Source organism: Erigeron canadensis, chromosome 1 (assembly GCF_010389155.1).
Source record: "Erigeron canadensis isolate Cc75 chromosome 1, C_canadensis_v1, whole genome shotgun sequence".
NCBI lineage: Eukaryota > Viridiplantae > Streptophyta > Magnoliopsida > Asterales > Asteraceae > Erigeron > Erigeron canadensis.
Genome location: NC_057761.1, coordinates 25,781,924 through 25,805,472, shown reverse-complemented (window position 1 = coordinate 25,805,472; position 23,549 = coordinate 25,781,924). Strand labels below are relative to the sequence as shown.

At 34.9% G+C, this 23,549-nt stretch overlaps 2 protein-coding genes across 3 annotated transcripts; both read right to left on the bottom strand.

The window, feature by feature from the left end:
- Nucleotides 1-2,175: 2,175 nt before the first annotated feature.
- LOC122585893 (probable inactive ATP-dependent zinc metalloprotease FTSHI 3, chloroplastic) lies at nucleotides 2,176-5,574 on the bottom strand. Of its 2 annotated transcripts, none has more exons than XM_043758011.1 (5): nucleotides 4,564-5,574; nucleotides 3,855-4,178; nucleotides 3,161-3,461; nucleotides 2,537-2,737; nucleotides 2,176-2,402 (listed from the first exon to the last, which is right to left on the bottom strand). In XM_043758011.1, the coding sequence occupies exons 1-4, from the start codon at nucleotides 5,425-5,427 to the stop codon at nucleotides 2,577-2,579; spliced, it is 1,650 nt and encodes a 549-aa protein (XP_043613946.1). In that variant the 5' UTR covers nucleotides 5,428-5,574; the 3' UTR covers nucleotides 2,176-2,402; nucleotides 2,537-2,576. The 2 variants fall into 2 exon arrangements, with proteins under 2 accessions (XP_043613946.1, XP_043613945.1); XM_043758010.1 differs by having other exon boundaries at nucleotides 2,179-2,407.
- A 1,048-nt stretch (nucleotides 5,575-6,622) lies between these two features.
- Nucleotides 6,623-20,081, bottom strand: LOC122585892 (tripeptidyl-peptidase 2). Its single transcript, XM_043758009.1, has 34 exons — nucleotides 19,620-20,081; nucleotides 18,292-18,370; nucleotides 18,134-18,207; nucleotides 17,935-18,044; nucleotides 16,371-16,451; nucleotides 16,203-16,289; nucleotides 15,960-16,102; nucleotides 15,720-15,870; nucleotides 15,519-15,641; nucleotides 15,337-15,420; nucleotides 15,066-15,253; nucleotides 14,811-14,985; nucleotides 12,717-12,838; nucleotides 12,535-12,614; nucleotides 12,364-12,425; nucleotides 11,911-12,065; nucleotides 11,575-11,753; nucleotides 11,388-11,500; nucleotides 10,959-11,129; nucleotides 10,731-10,859; nucleotides 10,220-10,320; nucleotides 10,019-10,136; nucleotides 9,845-9,924; nucleotides 9,666-9,735; nucleotides 9,155-9,240; nucleotides 9,019-9,070; nucleotides 8,795-8,929; nucleotides 8,633-8,707; nucleotides 8,436-8,528; nucleotides 8,224-8,316; nucleotides 8,051-8,149; nucleotides 7,752-7,844; nucleotides 7,395-7,604; nucleotides 6,623-6,904 (listed from the first exon to the last, which is right to left on the bottom strand). The coding sequence occupies exons 1-34, from the start codon at nucleotides 19,987-19,989 to the stop codon at nucleotides 6,746-6,748; spliced, it is 4,140 nt and encodes a 1,379-aa protein (XP_043613944.1). The 5' UTR covers nucleotides 19,990-20,081; the 3' UTR covers nucleotides 6,623-6,745.
- Nucleotides 20,082-23,549: the final 3,468 nt, after the last annotated feature.

Genomic DNA, 23,549 nt, shown 5'->3' with positions numbered 1-23,549 from the left:
AAATTTTTTTACACATTTTCATATATGATTAAATTTATAATTTTTTTCACATTTTTTACGACAAAGTATGAACAAATGAATTTTTTTTTTGTAATGATAATATATTGTATTTTATATCTATAGTTTTGCTAAAAATGAAAAAGGAAAAAAGAATACTACTTTATTTAGTAGTAAATCAAACTTATTTGATTTGAAATATATTATGTTAATTATATTTTTGTATCTACATTAGTAGCTATGCTGGTTGCAGAGGTGGTTCTCTTTAGGGGCCCGGGCCACCGCTGTTTTTCATTTAGTAGTACTAATATACCCGTATTTTGTCCAAAATAATCTATATCTATTAAGTCGGCCCCCAACAATTATTTTTGATACGTTTAATAAATTTAATAGTCCAACAAAATTTACCTTTTTTGGTTTTTATAACCCACAATTAACTTAGTCCATTTAAAATTCTATGTTTTAGCCTACAATTCACAATCCACGTAACAAGGTCTTCCGTCCTTTTTTGAGTTTTTTGCTCCAAGGAAAAATAAATTTTATCTTTTTAGTTTTTATAACCCACAATTCACTTAGTCCATTCATAATTCTATGTTTTAGCCAACAATCCACAATCCATGTAACAAGGTATTTCTCCCACAATCCACAATCCAACGTCTTTTCTCTTGGTATATTCATAAGTCTTTGTAGTTTTTTGTTGGTTAGAAACTATGTATTAGTAATTTGAATGAAAATCTTAGATTATTAGTGTTATTTTTGTTTGACCCGACTTGATTAAGTGTACTTCATGACCATAATATAATACGCGGAACATAGCGATGGTTGAGATCTGCCACTGGCTGGTTGTTTAGGACAAAGAGCTTTTCAAATCAAAATTCGCCGATTGCGATTTGCGAAGCCTTCTTGCCGTCTAAAATTCGCAAGTGTATCTATAATTTCATTAAGCATTTTTTTTTATCTCCATCTCAACTTACACTCTTACCGCTTTAAAAATAGCTAAATTATATTTAAATTATCAACATTCTTATTTATACTTTTATACTATATCCACTTTTTAACTTTTAACATTCAATTTCAATAATGTATACATAATAATGCATGATGTATCATACATTAATGCATACAACTTTCTCTCTCATCCATAAATCATTTTATTTCTCTAATTCTTTCAAAATATTTTATCTCAAAAACCATACATCGATAAATTATAAAAATAATATGGGTGTTCTTAAAATTTCATGTTCTTTCATTAGAAATGTCATTCTATATCCATTCGACGAATTTTTAAATCCGACGACGGAGCCCGTACGACTAAGGCATTTGGCTATGACACTCTATGACATATCACCTCCTATGACTTATCACACTCATCACCCTCATCATTTTACCACCGCAACGCGCGAGTACTTGCTCTCGTTAATAGAACACAGGGTCCACCAAAATACCATTAATAACTTATTTAGTAATTCACAATATCTACCCATAAATTCATATTCTAGCTACACTACCTCTATTTACATTATATTTATTAATTAGCATGATACCCGTATGTTGCGGCGAAACAATTGACGTCGCAAAATTATTCAATGTACACCTATTTTTTCTTAAATGGAGCATGTTTAAATTGCAATGCTATACATATACTAAGAAGGGGTGAGTTGTGTTTGTTCAAGCTAGGAGTAAATTGTGTTCGATGGTAGAAAATAAATGGAGTATAAGTGTAATTTCAACTTTCAATATATATAAGAGAGAGTGTTATTTACTAAATAAACCGACATTATTCTTTGCCACCATCATCAAACCGCCACCATCATCATCATCAAAGCGGAATCGTGATAACATTCATCTTGTATACACATACATACTTGCAACAAATATTAATACTAAAAAGTACAAATGCTTTACACTACTTTTAAATACCCCGTAACAATTACTTACAATTGAAAAAGGGAAATCTAAACTATATACTTTTATTTCTTACAAATGAACATAGACGTAATATCATAACCAAACACATCTACATTCTTACAAAGAATGTATGATTAAGGCTAACCGTTTTTAAGGCTGCTTCCAAAAGGTATTATCAGAAAAAAATTTAATTTTATCACAATAGATTTTTATCTCTTGAATCATGTAGTAATGTCTCAGAAGTCAGAAGAGGTCAAATAAATCTCTACTATTAGCCAAATATATAAACATATTATTTTTTATCTACAAAACAACACATCAGTCATTTATTTTTTAGCATATTTAGGCAAATATATGGGACATTAATATATACATTGAAGTGACCAGTGACCACCATAAATTATTGCATAAGTTAATTAATATGAGTGGAGTTAAGATCACTGATTAAGAAACATAAAATGGAAAGACAACAGAAAATGCTTCCAAATCGTTCCAGCCTAACCTGAGTTTAAAACATCAAATTTTCTTAGTTCAAGCTGGAACGAATATAATGGTCTAAACGCAAATCAATGAAACTCTGACTTGTATATTTTCTTAAAGAAAAAAAACATGTGGGAAATGAAATCCTTACCAAATGATCTGCAAAAAGAGAGTTGTCTGCCTTTTGTTGCTCAAAAGTCAAGCTTCGACCGTGCAAGTAGTTGGTTCGAGATCGAATAAATTTCTTGTGCTTCTTTTTCACTGAACTCCTGCTGTTGCTGCCTATCGCCAAACGACACTTTGGCTCTTTCAACAGCTTTCATTACGTCATCTCTTGACACACAAACTCCACCTGTGTAATGGCAGAAGTTAAATGATGCAATGGAATAAGAGGGGCAATTTCAAGATATTAACCTATAGATGGATTGATTTGGATTATATCTATATCTAATGGGTCATATGAGTTATTATATTAAAAAGAATTAGCTAAACAGGTCTAAAGTTCCTATAGTCATTCAAGGTATATAAATACGTAAAAGCTCCTTAATAGCTTGATAAAAAAGGTTGAAGGATAATACAATAATCATAACTACCTGTTGAAAAAAAAAGTAATTATAGGAAGATTATTAGGAGGATTGGTCATTTTCTCAAGGGGTATACGTTTTTTGCTCCTAGGATTTGAACTTGGGCCATCCTGATGTTTTCGCGCTTAGAAATTAAGCTTTCTAACTGTAATTAACAATTGATTTGATCTTGATGACCATGTAACTTTTACCTCTACGTGCAGCAAGAAGAGCAGCTTCATTGACAATGTTTGCTAGGTCAGCACCTACTAAACCTGGTGTCAATGATGCAACCAGATTAAAAATATCATCCCTGTCATCCTTAAGGGGTACATCTCTGAAATGAACAGCCAATATTTTCTTTCTTCCTTCTTCGTCCGGTTCCTTCACAAAAACTTTTCTTGAAAATCGGCCAGCACGGAGGAGAGCTGAATCCAACATTTCAGGCCTATTTGTTGCTGCAATTACCACCACCTTCTTATCTGACTCGAATCCATCCATTTCTGTCAACAGCTGTAAGCAACAACACACCGCCAGTCGATAAAGAAGTGACAACTTCAACCGATTTGCTTATGAATGGATCAATTAGGGTTATGTTTTATATGATTATATCTAACTGATAAATGAACTATAAGTTTAAAGGAAACAAGTCAGGGTCGCCCAAAGTTTACTTTAATGTATATAACCTTGAAATCATTTTGGTTAAAAAAACTAGATTACTATGTGGCCATTTAATTAATGATTTTGGGCTTTTGGCACATCATTGTATTTGCATAAAAAAGTTTAGGGCAAAAGGTCAAAAACTGAATCAGGCCCTGTGAAGCCAAACTGGCTGCCCAGCCCATATAACCACTAATCAATGCGCTTTGACATCACAACTAAAACAACCAAAAACTGAACACATACTTGGTTTAATGTTTGGTCACCCTCGGTATTAAAGCCTCTACCACGCTTGAGCCCAACTGCATCTAGTTCATCGATAAAAATGATAGATGGCGCATGTTTTCTAGCCTCCTTAAATAGATTCCTGATGCGACTAGCTCCTCTTCCAACAAACATCTCCACAAATTCACTTGCACAAGTGATGAAAAATGGGACTCCGGCTTTTTCAGCAACTGCACGGGCGAGTAGTGTCTTCCCTGTTCCAGGTGGACCCACTAGAAGAACACCTCGAGGTATCTTTGCTCCTAGAAGTGCATAGTTTGAATCTCCTTGCAAGCATGACACAATCTACATAAATTGTGTTTGAATAGTTAAAGGCAATAGTTAAACATGTTGCACCTTTAGTCATAGTAATCAATTTGTAGTGTTTGTGTAGCTACTTTTTGGCTTATGATTGTCTGTAATCAGGTTAATACTAGGTGCAACAAAGCTGACTAACAAATGAAAGAACTTAATCACAAATATTCCCTTATTTTAGCTACCGCTTCCTTTAAAAAGCATAATTTGATATATACTCAGACACCGTCTAAAGGGTAATTATAATTTAACAGCATAAGAGCATCCCAACTTGATCTCCCACAACATGTCTTATTAGACAAAACACCTAATGATGATAGACAAAAGTGTAACAAATCATGATTGTAAAGATCAATAACAAAAATTTGATATTTACCTCCATGAGCTCTGCCTTAGCTTCATCTACTCCTTGAACATCATCAAAAGTTACCATATCGTTTTTACTGGGTTTTCTTGCAATACTGCTACCACCACCACCACCACCTAATCCACGAGCAACCAATGACAACATAGCCCATGAAGGTGCTTGACTTAGTAAAGTAGAACAAACCCTTCTCCCCGCTGAAACTACAAACGGTTCAGGGTCTAACGCATACGTGGTTCCTTTTTCTTTCATCAAATTAAGAAGCTCTCTATAATCATCATCAATGTATCTTGTAGAAAACTGCCACCCATGTTTAGGTAATTGGCTAGCAACAAGCTCCAAGTTCTTTTTATCGGCAACAATTTGTGAGTGGTATAACCCGGGTATGATGTCGTGTTTTGGTAACAAATTTCCAACCATGGATGCCAGCATCTTTTGGAATTTTAATATAGGACTGCTTCCTTGATTTAATACTTTTGCACTCTCGGAAATTCGTGGCACACTGTCGTACACTACACAACGTGAGTTTTCTCTCAACTGAACCCTCGTCACAGTTCCATCTCGAAGACCCTTCAACAAGTCTGAATATGGAGTAACTTTAAATTTTGACCTCTTTGATCTTAAGAGCAGATAACACATTACCATTGCTACAGAAACCGAAACAGGAACCATATTATTCCTCAAAAACGTTTTGACACAACTCAACCTTGATTCAAGCTCCGGGCTAAACGTTTTCCATAATGGTTTATTAAGATCATCATCATCATCATCAACGTCAGAATCGATATCTTTAATTTCATTAGTGTCATCCATCCTTTCGACTCGAAGCTGCTCGTACTCTTCTTTTCTTTCTCGGCCGAACAAAAACTCCAGCATACCAAAAACCCACAATTAACAATGACCTGCTTCTTAAATAATTCTAGCCCTAATAATTAATGTTGGCTTCCCTTATTAATTATTGTTGTACTGATTATAATAATTCTGCTGGCTGCCTCCTCGTTTTCATTGATAGCAGAATATCATCCTGACTCTATAGGAGGGCTGGCGCTTTACTAATAGAAAGAATATAAAAAAGGGCCCTGTCGCTGCTTTTCCTTTTCTTCTTTCCTGGGCTGCGAACAGTGGGCTAAACCCCAGCTTCCTTTTCTCACTTCTATGGGCTGCTGCTACTAATAAATATATACGGACCAAGCTTTGCTTCTCGGCTCCACAGTCCATACCATACACGGAGACCATCAACACTTGATTTATTTAATATGTTTGGATATCACTTTCATTAGTCCATAACATGGGTTGAAGTCGGGTGCATCATCTAGTCGAGTCCAATATGCGGCATTATATGTGAACCTCATAAATATTTACTCTCATTATGTACCATAAGTTCACTCAAATGACTATAAAATGGCCAAAACTAGTACAAGAAAAGTCTATATAATTACCGCTCATCACGAGTTTGATGTAGTTTAGAAAAGTTTGTATTTTAAGGACTCCCATACTACGGTCGGTTAAGTTCCAAGTTGGTACTGAATCAAAACATGAGACTACGCACTAGGCGTGTCTCAAGTCGAAGGACAACTAGACACTACCACTACCCAGACATGATCCACATGATTACTTGAGAAATGAATCTTATCCCAATATTTAACTCTCTTCCAGTATACTTGTGAAATGATTATACCTCATACACATTATTTACCTAGCGCAAATAATCATGATCTCTCACAATTATCTTTATTCATTATTACTCCCTTAACCAATGAGCGGTAATGGGCAATGTTTTAAAATCATCCGTATGACCCATAAACAGGTTTAAATATAGATCTCAGAGTATAAATGAGAATATTTTTACTTCCGACAGGTTTCAATATTCAAATATTAAAACTTTATTATGACAATGTGATCGATCAACAAATCTTAGCCCAAAAATACGTGACCATTGCGCTGGGGCTAATATTGGGAAGAGTCGGTTGGTGTTCCAAGGGCATATGGAATCAAGGATTTCTCCACCAAAGGTAACCATGAAGTCCCAATGAAGTTGAAACAGAAACATGCAGCTACAAAGAAAAATCAATGAGGAATCTGAATGGAACTTTACCTATCCATTAATAATGTATCAAAATAGAGCAAATTGTTGAAATGTGATACTAGTGGGAATGCGATTCATTTATTAAAATAGTATATAACTCGTCTATATCTAGAATAGTGGCAAGCTTGGTGGAAATCGTACAAGCATCCACAGTTTCTCATACGTCACGAGATGGCCCCATCCAATTTGATCAAGCAATGATATTCTTTCTTCATAAAGCTTCTTCTTTGCAGGATCACCTTCTTGTTCAATCATTCCATTCACCACCTGCCCAAACACAATATCACCCCACTCTCACCAATTACTAGGGTCTCAAGTCTCAACACACACACATACACACACACAGAGACACATTACCTCTAAATAGAGGTGGCTATTATTACCCAAATTCCTTACAAATCGAGTGATTTGGGATTTTTTTTAAAATGTAATTGGGTCAAACAGTTAAGTGAAATACAAATAAGAAAAACTGACAATGGAACAGGAAAAGTTGGCTGATCGTGTTATCAAGGCATTAACCGCATAAAACCTCCAAAATCATTTTTATTTGAAAAACCAATTTACATTGGAACAATATAAACTTTGTAATTACGGTAGCTATTCATAAAACTTATAATTTGGACCCAAGTATTCTGGATCAACCCCGCACGTACCAACAACTTTCCTGTTTACCTGTTACCCAACCTACCCATTTTGCCACATCTAATTCAAAAAGGTGTACAGATTACTGATATGATGCCAGGTATGCATACAATACCTTGAGTGCAGTGCCAAGTCTGCCACTATGCCGTTCACGTATCATCAAAAGAGTGTTAAATTTAGATGATTTAGTGTCTGCCCATTTCTGCAGCTCTTTAAATGTCTCTTCAAACAAATCTGGTTGGCCCCCAGAGTCTGGAGAAGACTGTCCATCGGGTTTATCCACGACTTCTGCACCCAAGTTTGCAGAAAATGCAGCCATTTCACCCTGTTACAACAGATACACGATTAAAACATAAGCAGACAACCAGAAACAATGCTCTATCACATTATACACAATCTACGCTGACTAAAATAAAATACATGGTACAAAAAGAGATATGCAACCAACAGAGCAGCTGCAAACATAGAATACCTTAAGAGACGCAACTTCCACTAAAGCTAAACCTTTTTGGTAAAGTGCTTCAACCAGTTGGTCACGTGTTGTCTCCATCTTCTTCTTGGTTTTCTGCAAGCATCCAGTAGAAGATAATAGTTATGATAGCAGATTGATCGAACTGTGAAAGTGACGTCTGAATTAACTTTTAAGATGTATTGACAAAATAACAAGTGAAAGAGCCAACCTTTTTGTAAAATCACAAAAGAAGTAGCAACTTCTTGATTCAGAAACAACTTGGATAATCAAAAACAATAAATATATTAGAAACATAATACCTCAAATTCTTCCTCTTCAGGGTCACCATTGATGGAAAGAAATCTTGCTAATTCTTCTCGATCAATACTCTCAATTATCTCATCTGCTGCGCTAATAATCTGGAAAATCCAGTTTTGATATAAAGTGAACTGATGCTGTAATATAACCTGCAAGTATATGTTGAGCTCGTTACCTCTTCATAGTGGTGTATCTTATCTTCTACTTCCTGGGATAACAGCCCCTCTAATATTTGAGCCAGCAACGGTGTGTAATTTGGATATTCTGCCTGCCATAGTATATGATAAATAAAAAATCATTAGAAAAAATCAAGACGACATAACACATAGCAAAGATGGATATATTGAAGTAACTGCCTCTTCAAAGGTTGAAACACAAAATAAATACCTTCAATGAGATTGATAATTTTTTCCAATCTGCCCGTTCCTCTTCAGTGCCTTGTTTAAGGTTTGCAAGAACCTTTATCTTTGTGTCACGGACCTGATTGACCACATACACGAAGGAAATATATTTTCAGGAAAACGAATACAGATAAAAGAATGGTCAAATGGATAGCATTAAAAACTTTAAATTATCCTCGATACCTCTTCCTCTAAACGTTCTGTCACACTTTTTTTGGGCGTTTTGGAAGTAGAAGTCTTTCCCTTCTCCTCATCAACCTGTCAAACATATATAAATTAACTAATATTAGTTCATGGTATTACAACAAGAAGGATAAAAATTGATTGAAGGTGTCAAATTATAACCTTAGTGGGTGGCACTTGATAAGTTATCTTATAATATACAGGATTCTTTTCAGGGTCATTTCCCTGATTTGAAACCTCAGATGAAGGCTTTCCATATGAAATTGCTCCAAGTAGTACAGATCCTTCTGGAGAGTTCTGCAATAATATATAGTGTCGTGAAATATACATACCATAAAAGTCGAATATTAAACATTTAATTAAAAAAACATTACTCAATATGCTACCTTTGGAATCTTGTCATTGGTAGGAGGTCCTATGTAGAATGCCTCTTTTGATCTAAAAGTTAAACATGAAGTCATACATATACACTAGAAGACAGTTTTAAAAAAGAGGGGTGGGATATTGAAAGAGAGAACAAACCCAGGGTCTAAACTTGACGAACTGAAACTACCAATGCCAGTAACTGGACCATCTGGTTGGCTATAGAAGCTCAATTGCACAGCCTCCTATCAGAGTAAACATTAGATGTCAAAATAACAAAGACAGTCAAAAAAGAAAATATACTGCATAAGCTCCTATCATATTAGAGAGGGAAAACTTAAAACGTTCATATTTTTCTATATAACATCATACATCAAGCTTTCGTACACATGTATCAATACACATATACGTGGAGTGATGTAATGTATCTGCATAATAACAATATATATCAAAATACTCACAAAAGAGAATGCAAGAATTAAATAATAAATCTTATGAACACCAACTGTAAGTTATACAGGCCCTCGTTCTATTACTCATGTTTCTTTTGAGTAGCTCATTCATTATGGTGATACAATTAAGTTATTACTGAAGGAACTGTAGAAGATATTTCCATGATATTTAGGTAGGATGATGGTAAGTATTATATAAGGAACAACAGAATTACTACCTTATCTAATTTCCTTTCAATGAACAGCACTAACTGCTTCAATTTCTCCAAGTACTGCATATTCTCATGCCTGAAACACGGAACTTCCAGCTAATTAGCAGTGAACAGTGGATCTAACAAGCTACCATTCCTTCAACTTGATAAGTGCAGATACACAAGAATTAAAGACAGAACCATACCTCAAGCGCAGCTGTAAAGTGTATTCACCTTTGGGTAATTTTGCATAATCTGGATAGACATCACCCACTGAATATAAACGCTGTGCACAACAATGGGAAACTAAGTAGAAGATAATAGCTCAAGCAAAATCTGACATTGTAAGGGCACGCATTATCTACAGGACTAATTAATACCTTATTTGAATCCGAAATCATATAAAACTGAGATTCAAATTTGTTATCATAGATACGATTGTTAAGCAACGGTATCTGTGGTTTCACTTCAGCTCCTTCTTCCAATTTAAACTTGTAACTACAGCAAAAATCATTAATGATATGTTAAATACAGATTACCAAGTGAAGCATGGTGAAGGAACAAACTTAACAAAGACCTACGTTAACGTTAATGCAAGTATCTGTTTGCCAGAAGGTAATTTATCTCGATCTGCTGAAAGAGCACTCAATTTTGAATCAGTAGGTCGGTATGGGACTCTAATCTGCAAAACAATTTTTAAGGCAGCAACGTTTTCTTTAGTAACAAGTATACGATAAAAAGATGGTACTGACTGAGCTCGCAAGTTCGACCCAGTTAGTTATGAAGGGTTGATTAGGAAGATCAACTAATAAGGGAACATATCAAACAGGTCAAAAGTTATTCAAACTTCTTTTTTCATGTATACCGCCTCCTTAACGTTTTATTTGGCAAAATGTCATTTCTATATAAACCTTGTGTAGTGTGCCATATTCTGTAATTTGATTTAACACCTTAGCTGTTTGTAGTTCTGTAGAAACAATCAGAAGTTATGTATTTGCGAGTCAACCCAACCTACAATGAAATTACTAATTTTGACCAGTTACATGCTGCACAACCTGCCTGGCATTAGATAGAACTATTGATCTGTTATACCTTGTTTAGCTTCGCGGTAGGAGTAAGTTTCTCAGATGATAACAGGGCTTGGGCTTCTAGTCTAGCAGGTGCATCACTTCCATCAAGCACCACCTCATCTTTGCTAACATCTATCCCATGGAATGCAATCTACAAAAAATAATTTCAAATTTTAAAATAATTTCAAAGATACCCAGCAACAGTTGAAAGTTTTAAATGATGATAGAGAAACATAATCAAATGTGTAACCTCAAAATCTACAACAGCACTTTCATGACTTCCTATGCCACTGGACCAGAATTGAGATATCACCAATTCCATTGTCCGGCCACCCTCTACAGGGAAGGTAAAGCTCTTTGTAGATGGAGATGAAAACATTGGATTGCTTTCCCACGTGATAGGCCTCTTCAATGGAGAGAGCTGTAGATTTGTGAGAATGTTAGAGCTAACCTATACATTGCACAACTAGCCATGCATTATGCCCAGAAGTAGCAAAATGGGTGGGTCCAGTAAACATGTAAAGTGAGTAGAGTTCTTACTACTGGCACAATATGCCTGGGGCTTTGGGTTTTTTTACATTTATTTTAGAACTAATTCTTTTATTAAACAAAATTATAGATAACAAGGTATATATTTGAGTAAAAGCAATTTAGAAGGTTTTACGTTTATGCTACATACCTGGACAACATCAATGTAGAATCTTCTACCCGTGTCAAACCCTGAGGTACGCATGGTTGCCTCAACCCATGTAGCTCCATAAGGTACCTCAATGTATTTGCGTACAATATGCCCTGCTCAATCAGTAGAAATGAGCAAGGTAGAACAAAAAACCAAAGGTGTTAAGTCACATTATCATTACACAAACCTGGCTGGAAAGCTAGTCCAGAAAATGTCATGAGTGGAGGCCGAGTTTCCACAATTTTTGGCTTTGTTATAGTAATTGGGATCCTGAAGACAGGGCCACGCCAGGGGGCATTGCAGTCTATACCATACACTTCAAAATAATGCAAACCATCGCTAAGCTTCGTAGGATCCACTACCACACTAGTAAAAAGAGACAAGGAATTACATCAACATAAACAAATCAGCAGATATTAAAAAACATATATAACTTACATATAAACATTGAAATAGAGGAACAGATAATAATTTCTTACAGATGTCAAATTTATTACTGTACAACAAAAGGAAGGAATATTACTTGAAGCTGCGCCCATTATAGGTGAGCAGGAGATAATCCGGGGCTCGCACCACTTCCTTTCCACTGGTATGTAACTCAATACACTCTTCAAATGGGACCAGCTGTTCTAAATTACTTGCACCTTCATGAAATTGAGGTTCAACTTGTACCGTCCACTGTTTGGATAGAAGTGTATCGGTATTAAAAACTGAATCACATGGACCGCTTATGCAACTGGTGTATTTTAAGATGTTATACATATTACTCAGTAAAACAAACTTCTCTTGCAAGTTACAATGATGAAACTTGAACTACTGTTCCGCTTTATACACGAAAAAAAAAAATGCACTTTTTTGGTATTTAATCTTAAAGCTCAACAATGCTAGTAACATGACATGAACATTGAGCAGTCATCTCACCAAGGGGTATTAGAAGCTGGCACATCAAAATAATACAAATAAATGACAGTCCCACCTCGGTAGATTGATGGCAATAACTGGCATCCCTTAGGTAGATGCCTCTCGCTGTTGATGATGCTGCAGGTAATGATTCATCAAATTCAAATAATAAAGGTAATTAGGCTCGATCTAACACAAGTCATGATAACAACAACAAAAAAACTTTAAAGAGAGAAGATGAACCCACTTGTTTTTCCTGTCTGGCTGATTGTTATCTTATACCATACGCATGGCAAATCAGCCGATTTCTGAGCATACTCAAAAGCCCTGAAATGAAGTCATTTGTAACTTGTAAGAACTACCCAGGGTATATAGAAGAATATATCACATAATTCATGAAGTTGATTAATATTGAAACCAAAATCTAACTTGTCAATCTGAAGTAGACCGTGTCCATTAGATAGTTTATCTTCTGGCAAACAGCCAATTGGAGAACATGTGTTCTCAAGAGCCTTCCTCACACTATATGGACTCACTTGAATCCCCTCAGCCTGCACAATATGCATATATATGTAAACGAGGTTTATAATGCTGACGCTTTGCGCCAGGATAACTGGTAAATATAAAACAAGCTAAGTGGTTAAAAAGAAGGAATCAAACAAATGTTAAAAATTAAAATCAGAAGATGAAAAGAGTTTAGAGGTTGAATTGAAAAGCTAAAAAGAATAAGGGCTATTTATAATACGAGTAGCTAGATAGATAGATGAACAAAGTTGTCAAGGTTTTAAAAGTTTGGGGTAAAATATGATAGCTAGATAATTTTGAAAGTGTAAAATATGTAAATTGAACACAAGGCTAGGATTAATTAAGGAAAACTCGAAATGTACAATAAAAGAATTTTTTTGGTGAAGCTGACATCTTTGCATTCGCTTTCATCAAACAAGTTTTCTTGCTCAAAGTAGAACCAGTATATCGGGATTGCCAATTCCGCCACTTCACCTTAAGGCGGAAATGGCAAGTCCAGTTTCATCCTATCTATATTCTAGCAGACTGTCGTATGTGTGTATGCCAAGTGTAAACACGGAAGTCCCAGTTCCGGTTTTGACCACTTTTTAGAGTCTGATGATGAAGGAAGTTGTAATAGTCATATGATTGTGAGAAGAGGTATAATACAAACATGATTTAGTATGTTCATGAAAAGAAGAGAGACACAGGAGAACGAGAACATAAATGATAAAAGAAATGTTTTCTTTTTATAAAAAAAGGATAAGAAAACCAGCCCATGGTATTAGAAGATGATGGGTGGTTTTCTCTTTTTATTATTAATCTTAATATGAAAAGGTACTGTAAAAAAAATTCAAAGGCAAACATATTTCAGGAAGGGTAGGACATTTCATTTCGTTCTTCAAACCACATCCTCCATCTGTCTTGTTTTTCTTGCTTTACCTGACACACTTCAACCCCGCCTTCACATGTTGAAGGACTTATCTATTTTAACATATATGCTTAAACTACACGTTGATTAGAGTATAATAAGCTACACAATACCAGGGTGTAGGGTCATATTTAGAAACTTTAAACCCGGAATTGGGAGTTCCGGATGTCAGACAAAAGGACATGAAATGAAATTGGAAGTCCAGTTTTACAATTGGCATACACACCACACAGTCACACAAACAGTATGCTAGAATACACTTAGGATGCCACATCCGGATTAAGGTGAAGTGGCATAATCCAGAATTGGCAATTCCGGATATACATGTCCTACAGATTCATTGAGCAAGAAAACTTTTTTAACAACATCGAATGCAAAAACGTCTGTTTCGCCAAAAAAATTCACAATAAAACCCCATTCAAGGACTGATATACAAATTATACTCGTAAATAACTTAAGGGCACGTTCGGCAAGTTGGGAGTTGCGACTAGAGATGGAATGAAACGATCATTCATATGGATTATGAAATGAATAAAATATTTGTTATGGTTTTTTGAAATGGAATGATTAATTCCATTAAGAATGCCTTTCCACTATTTCATTCATAAAGCACAAAACAAGAATGTTTGTATATCCCAGATAATAGAGGCAGAGATTGCAATTATAATCTTTTATCTTGGACGGACTAGGCAATTGAGATTTTTGAACAAAATGGATTAAACATATACGAATCAAACGGGTTGAGACTTGAGAGTGCCAAAAAGATATTTGTAATGCATATAACCTACTACATCATCTTGCTAAAAGAATATTGTCAATAAAAAACTGGGGCAACCCAACACATTTTAAGTATAAATTAAAGAGAAATGTTATACATACAAACAAATTACAAACACAAAACTACTAACTGAGTTGGCAAGTGTTGTGGAACAATTAAAATAAAGTCTATTTTCTCTTTCATGCTCCCCCCCCCCCCCCCCCCCCCCCTTGAATTTTATTGGTGAAACCTAGATTTGTAAAGTTTTGTTTGTAATTTATTTGTAACTCTAGCATCACTCTAAATTAAATGACCGGACATATAGAATTACCTTCATTGCACTGATGAGCAAAGCTACTCCACCACATGCAGATGGGGATGACATAGATGTACCATTCATAAGTTGGCGCCGCTGGAGAGTCCATGTAGGAACAGGCGCCACAGCCCCACCAGGAGCACTCACATACACACCAAGATCACCATCAGCAGTAGGTCCCCGACTAGACCTACATATCAGAATTCTTATAGCAGGTCACAAAAAGCACATCCAAATATCCAGTATATTCTTTGAAAACCAAAATATTACCAAGTATACTCGAGGCCTTCAGGGGGAGCCTCAACTAAAGCATGAGCTCCAGCAGCCATAGCAGGAGAGACATAAGCACCAACTCCTATTATGCTCGATGTGGTACCCCCAGGTGCACCCACAGTAGTCAATGCAGGCCCATTGTTGCCGGCACTGCTAACGAATACCACACGGTACTTATTTACCACCTAAATTTAGTGATCATTGGCAATAAGTGACAAAGAACTAAACTAAACCATGTCTATGATATATATCATTATTAGGTTCTGACCTCATCGACAAGCTCCACAAACCGCCCATAATTAGGGAACAATGTAGATTCTCCATAGCTCATGTTAATGACATCACATTTGTGCTGCACACATCCAAAAAGACTACATGTTAAGAAAATATTATACATCAGGAACTAAATATAGAGTTGGAGAATTTGAGTTGGCGATGAATCGATGATACCTCTACCACGGCAATTAGTGCACGTATCAAGCCTGTTCCAGTTTCCATTGAACCTAAGCGCGAGTCTCCAATCTTACAAGAAACTACCTGTGCTCCAGGGGCAATTCCATTGAGCAATGGTTCCTGGACATCCACACAGGATTTAGTGAACAAGTTATTGTTCATGTATAAGATAACATAGATATTGAATTCAATTCTTACCGTCGGGTGGAAAGCAGTCGCAATACCAGCAACATGAGTGCCATGTGGTGAAGCATCAGTAACTATACTCAATATAGTACCTTCATCATAAACATTGGTCACAAACGTACAGGCATCTAGCTTGCTAAAGACACCATACTTCCGTTCAGTCCTGCAGATTATCATTATTAAAATACAAAATCAAATATGTGATAGAGAAGAAGAAAGAAAAAAGTAGAAATCCAGATGAAATAAACATACTTGAAATTAGTTAAGGGTACAAAATCTGCAAGTTTCCCGCACATGGGGTCATCCTCAAGACTTTGTGTGTCAAGAGCAACTCTCCACACTTCGCCATCGTGCCATACAACAGCATCAATTACAGGCCCCTTGTCATCATAACTCTAACACATAAAAACACGCATGCACGTAAGTATAACTACATTTAAGAAAAGAAGAAGTAAAACAGCTCGAGAACTTTTATTGAAGACGTGAAGGACTGACTTCTGTTTGTTTCTTTAAATAATCAACTCTATCTTGTAAATCTGCATGGGTCCTTTTTAAATTCAACTCATCAACCTTCGTTTGCTTCTAAAGATAGAACAGTTGTTAGAATCACACAGTAAAAGACAAACCATAATAAGTCACCACAAGGCCACAAGGTACACTCACCTTATCAAACTCTTCAAGATCCTTTACAGCCTCAGCTATGGTTTCTTGATTCTTCTCATCCCACTTCTTCCTTCTTTCTTTCTGTGCCCGGTCACAAATTTTACATAAATAAAAGTAAGTAACGTTACATAATTTCTTACTGGAAAAGGTTCTTTTAAGAACAATTTTACACGGAAGAACCATAAGAACTTTTTTATAACTAATAACATGTAAGGGTAGTTTTGTAATTCATTAATAATATATTAAAAAAAGGTTCATTGTTTGAGATTTTACATTCCATTATTTTAGCTAAACAATTTTAATTTGGGATACACCCAACTAACGTCGGTTTTCATAACTTGAAATAATAAACATTTTTAGCTTCTGTTCTCATTCTTTTATTTATATTTATTTTGATACGGAAATATACTTACATTTTACACCTCAAATGCATCTATTTCCATAAGCTAAATTAAGCATAGTAATGTAAATTAGATTTTTAATGAAACTATTTTATTTATATCTGGTATCCTTCTTTTTTTGTTTTTTTTTCTATTTTAATTATCTTATCAATCTATATTTTGATATATTACAAATTGGTTAATTTTAAAATGAGTGAATAAATCTTTATCAAGAACATATAATTACAACTACTTACGTAACTATTGAAATATTTTAGTTTGTTGTTCGGGTATGAACAAGTGGCATCAAAGACGAATATATGAACACGCTACGTAATACAACCAACCATGTGAACATACTACACGAATACAAATCATGCATATATGAACGGAAATGTTCATGTGAAGATCATTCACATATGAATATATGTAATATTAATTATAATTTAATGGGTTCATATAAAATAACTTATTTACCTATAACATTCACATATGAACATATTAAGTTATAATTTAAAAACGAACTGTAAACATGAGATGTGTATATATGCATACTAAACATTCACATATGAACATATTAATAATTTACATCTGAACAAAAATGTACGTGTATATATGAACACTAAGAATTCACGTTTGAACAAAGGTGTGTATATATCATATGAACATTATAAGGTGTGTATGTATAAGAATTAACATTTGAAAACCAAGAATTCATATGTTCTTGTTTTGTTCACATATGAATACATATATATATATATATAAAAGTTTCATAGACCTATTTGAAAATTTTAAGAAAACAAAGAAATAGTTTTAGTGGACTGTAACAAGGAATTGCAAAGTTCAAAAATTAAATGTTTCGTGATTTGCTCATGTGCCTCATGGTGCGGTCAGTACTCCCATTTATTTCGAGTTCTGTTTTCTTTTTTGAATTGTCAGTATTCCTATCATGCCCCTCCGACGGTTTTATACTTTTAAACATTCCACTTATTTAATATTTTGTACAATATTACAAAAATGCCATTATTAGTTTTTTTTTTTTTTTGAAAGGTACCATTATTAGTTATTAATCTAGTAGTTCTCATGGTTCTTTCATTTAAAATGGTTCTTATTTGAACCTATCCCATTTCTTACTAACCGTATAAAAAATTACTTTCATATCACTCACAAAGTAGGTGGCCCACCTTCAAACGTGATATTAATGTGTCTGTAAGAAGCTCATATACCAATTTATATCCCACGTGCCATTCCCCAGAAGGATTACTCCAAGAAGAATTTAAAACAAGAGATGCCCCTAGAGTAAAATCATTGAAAATAATCAACCATCTATCTAATAAATTGGATATATTCAACATTCAGCTACTCATTTAAACCAATACAAACCTGATGCTCCACGAATACACCCGTTTGCATCAGCCTTCACAACAGTTGAAGTATCAATATCACCACTCCCAGTACTGAGGAAACGGATAAGTAAAAAACTAGAACACAAGTGTATACATCACACTAGAATATATAAGAATATGGATGTAGATGGATACCAATCAATAACATCTAGGACTTTTGGCTTCCCATCTGAGGTGACCTGTAATCCCACTGCAGCCGGATCAACACCAGAATCTAAAAAGCAGAAAAATAACATTCAGATAAAGAGTTTTCACTTTGACACAAATAGGAAACCAACAACCAACGTATCCACTCATTCTAATATCATCACAAGAGGTTTAACGTTCAAACCTCCCAAAGTAAACATCTTGTAGGAATACAGGTGGCCATGGAAAGAGTTAAGAAATGGTCATAGGGATACCCTAATCTGGACGCGTACATCTTTTGTTCAAGAAAAAAATAAGGACACGTACATCTGAAGTCATAGACTCGCCCTCCCATGTAACCCGAACAAAAAAATTCCTCCGTTTTCCCGTTTAAAAAGGAAACCAGTGATGGAACATTCCGTATAGTTAAGTTTTTGCACAGAATTAATAATGATCAAATTATATATCTAAACCGAATTATATGATTAACAATAAATTATTATATAAGATACTTAAAGTCCACAAGTGATCACATCCATTTCGTTTACCCAATATGTCATCCAGTTTATATATGTTTACATAAATACAAATATAGATATAGATACTAACAATACACTTATACACAGTTCCTCTTACTTCTTAAGTTTTTAACATATTTAGACAGTTATTTCTTCATCAGTTTTACATATTATCTATGTAAAATAAAAAATCATTACTTTCATATACATACACATACACATATTGACATATGCATATACAGAGAAAAGTTAAACTAGAGACTCCTTATTTTAGGGACCATTAAGGACTCTTCTCAATCATTCATTTTTCATCATCTCCGACCACCACCACCACCATCATCTCCGACCACCACCATGATCCTCCGGCGACGGCGACCACCGCCACCACCACTTACACATGTGTAAGTACAACTTAAATTGTACTTACACATGTGTAAGTTATACAACCACCACCACCACCACCACCACCAACCACCACCATGATCTTCCGGAGACGGCGACCACCACCACCACCACGACTTACAAATGTGAAAGTTACAACTTACACATGTGTAAGTTACATGTCCGTGGTCCCTTAAAAAAGAGTCCCTAATCTAACCCATCCCTGCATATACATATACATATACATATATAATATAATATAATATACATATACATATATAATATAATATATACATACACAAACACATATATATCGACTAACTATATATATTATATATCTTAGCACAACCTAAAAAATTAAAAACTATTAGAAACTACAGGTATCATATCAGTGAATCAGTGATAGATATAGACAAATATATATATATATATATATACCGAAAATAGCAACAACAACACCGCGGCCATCGAACTCCGGATTAGCTTCGATAAATCGATCGGCAGCGATTTCTTTTTTCGGCATGAGAGAAGCTAAAAACGAAGATTCATTCAATTTAAACTTACTCTCATTCTTATTTTTAATTATTTTATTTTTATCAATTTCAGTAGTGGAAGCAGAAGCAGGCATTGCCCTAATAATCTCAACACTCTGTTTGTTTGGCTTCTTAATAATTAAGAGATGATTTAAATGATAATGATGAGAGAGAACAGAGAGAGAAAATGAAGATTTGTGAATTGACACGTACGGTCCTTTATAATTATGATGATGATAACATGATGATGAGGGGAATGGTGGTGGTGTTTGCATTACTTTAGTATTTATAGGGGGTGTTTTTGTAATTTAGTGAGTGACGTTAGTGATGGGTGGTGGTAGTATGACGCCACTAGCCGGGATTGGCGTGAATGTTCGGTGGTGTTGGAGTTCAGTACGTTAAGTTTTTCTATATTTGTCAACGTGTCATCGTTGGCATTGGGAATATTTGGGTCCTACCTTACCTTGAACTTATAAATATAATAAATCCAAAAACTAAATATCATCATGTTTACGTAAAGTTATCAAAATATTATATTGACACCTCTCCGATGGGGCGAAAACAGAATGGGCAAATTTCACCCCATTTGGACTAACAATTTAAATCAATTCTTTTTCAGCTTTAAGTCACCTCAAGCTGACACGTCAAAGCAGAAGGGGTAAAATTGGATATCAAAAGAGGCGAAAAAACTTTTACCCATACCCCATCACCTTTATGTCACTTTTACCCATACCATTTTTTACCCATACCGTTTTTACTCATACCGTAAATCACCTTTATGTCACTTTTATCTGAAAATGTCTAGGGCAAAAGGGGCGAATTTCGCCCCATCTGCCATTCGCCCCTTCTGCTCTTGTTAACCTCCTGCCTATATATATACATGTACGAATGATTCCATTTATAGTAAACTTCAAAACGGTATCCAAATATAAGGTACGTATGTAATGTTCTATATTTTATAGCTAAATTAGCCATTGCTATTTTGTTGATTTATATATATACGTATATAATGTTGTATATTTTAGATGGATAATTCTGACGATAACAACTCAGATGAGGGCGGTAACTTTGACTACGACGCTACTCCTTTTTATGCTGATGAGGTATAATTCAACATATCTTTTCTTTAAGTATTTAGTTATTTAATAAAAATATGAGATTTATGTTTTCTATTATAATAGTCGTTCAACTCAGTCGAAGAACTGATAGAATGGGCGCAAGCAACAACAATGTCGCTAGGTTATGTCCTAGTAAAGGGTAGATCAAACACAAATGCAGCGGATGACGTTTCTAGAGTATTACTCATTTGCGATCGTGGTGGTACATACCGTAAGAGGAGTAAGGGCATCAGAAAGAGTTTAAAAAAAAAAATGTAATTGTCCATTCAAATTGCAAGATTATTATTCGGAATATGGTTGGAGGGTAAATGTGATAGATCATACACATAATCATGACATAGATGATGTGTATGGTCATGCGTTTGCCAGATGTTTTTCTCCAGCCGAAGAAGAATGGGTACGGAGGCAGTATTACTTAAACCTGAATGCGCAAGGTATTTTTGATGGATTGAGAAAGGAATTTCCAAACAATCTGTCTCTCATCAAAAATGTACACAACTTACTGGAAAAAATAAGAAACGAAGAGGCCCAGAAGATTGGAAATACTCCAATGCAAGTTAGCTTTTCACTTTTACATATCCTTTGAGTTGAGCATGTAGACATTAGGATTTTTGAAACTTTTTTCTTTTTTACATGTAGGTGCTTTTGTCAGTGCTACAACAATTCCATTACACTTATGAGTATACAACGAACTTATATTCAAACTGGATGGAAAATCTTTTTTTTATGCACCCATATGAAACACCCCAAACCATATTAACTCGAAAGGCATACAATCATTTGAAAGCTCATGTTAAACAAGCTAGACAATTTTATACTTAGAAAATTTAAGTCAATTTTCGTCAAAAATCAAAGTTCTCAAATTTGAAAAATGACAAATTGAACCTTCTTAGAATGTTAATATAAGTCTATTGTATGAGTTTCAGGTCCTGGAAAGGTCAAACGAAGCCTGGGTAAAAAAAATGTAAAAATTACAGAGGAGCATGGCTCTTGTGTCCTGCAGAGGCCGTCCACAAGAGCCGTCCTCTGCACAAAGGCCGTCCTCTTCAGGTTTCGTACTTTTGACACTTTGAACAACTTTCGACCATTTTCTCAAAACCGAGCTTTCGACGACTGATTAGCAACTTAGTTTTGACATAAATCAACTAACACAACATTTCCAAAAGTCTCCATACCATCCATTTATACAAACCAAGTTTATACAAGTAAATGGGTTATCTTACCCATTTTGACGCTTTTTAAGTCAAAATACAAGTTTTTGCAAATTCATGGAACCACACTTGACCATTTATAGAAATTTGACAATAGAATGACCATCAAAACAAAATGTACCAAAAGCCATAAGGAGAGGGATGACTAAGCCTCTAAACCACAAGATTGTCATTCATCCATGAATGACCTAAATACCTCCAAGTCTTGCAAAATCTTTACTTCTAATACTTCAAGCTTTAAATCAACAACTAGTTCCTTCTTCCGGAACTACCTAAAAAAAATGGTAGACAACTAAAAAGTAAGCGAATGCTTAGTGAATAAAATTGCATACAAATATATATACGAAGGAGGGCAAAAACACAAAAGACTATCGCATGAAGCCAATGATACCGTCATATCATCACTTGCATACTCACTTTTGCGCTAACAAAACATACATGGATCCACATACGCTAAACAATCATTAACATGATTAACTATCGGGATTCTTAGGCCCCGGAGGTTCTTAGGCCTCATAAACACTATGCCCCATATAGGCCTACGCCGAATCAATTACCACACATGGATAAATAAACTTCAACATGATGTGGTCAACACCACACATGGACAAAAGGCTTCAACATGATGTGGTCGATTGACCCAACGTATACATAAAGGTATGCAAGAGTACTCACCTCCTCCGCGACTATCAACAATCAACAATGCAAAAACAAGTGCAAAGCTTTCAACCTATCAATTCAATACAATATGCACATAAGACTTTATTCACAATCTTGGCTAACTCACCTAGCCAAACTAACGATTCATTAGCATTCCTATTCACCCAACTCAATTTCATTGAGTTGGCTTAAAATCAAGTTTCACTTAACAAAGCTCAATCTTTCTAACTCATCAATCTCAATTATCTATCATTTTGCTAAAAATCTCATTTTACCACCAACATGTGGCCATTTCATGTAGTTGCTCAAAATTACCAAATTCTCATTCACTAGCCTTTTCCAAACCCAAAACCCAACCCATTTGTCATTGAGTTACTTCCACCTTTAACAACAAAATTAGGTAGTTCATCTTACCTTTTTCAACCACATTTCAATAACTAGCAAAAAAATTTCATCTTTTCTTGCAAACTCAAAATATTACTTTGAACTTATCAATTTCATAATCAAATACATCATATAACTCAATGACAACTAGGTTAACTAAGGAATTGGGGAGAATATAACCATAATTCATCTTCTAGCAAAAACCCCCAAATTGGTTCACTCCATGAACCCTAATTTCAAAAGAAAGATGAGAACTAAATTAGGGGAATTCAATACTATGAACCTTAATTTGTGGGTATTTTACCCGCTATCCGCTAAAGTTCTAACTAAATTAACCCCATATCCAAAAATAAAATACTAGGAAACTAATTTAAAGTCAAAACTATAAAAAAGGGTTAATTTATTTATCTTAAAACTATTGGGGTGTTACACCAAAATCATTTGAGATTTGGTGTGCATTCC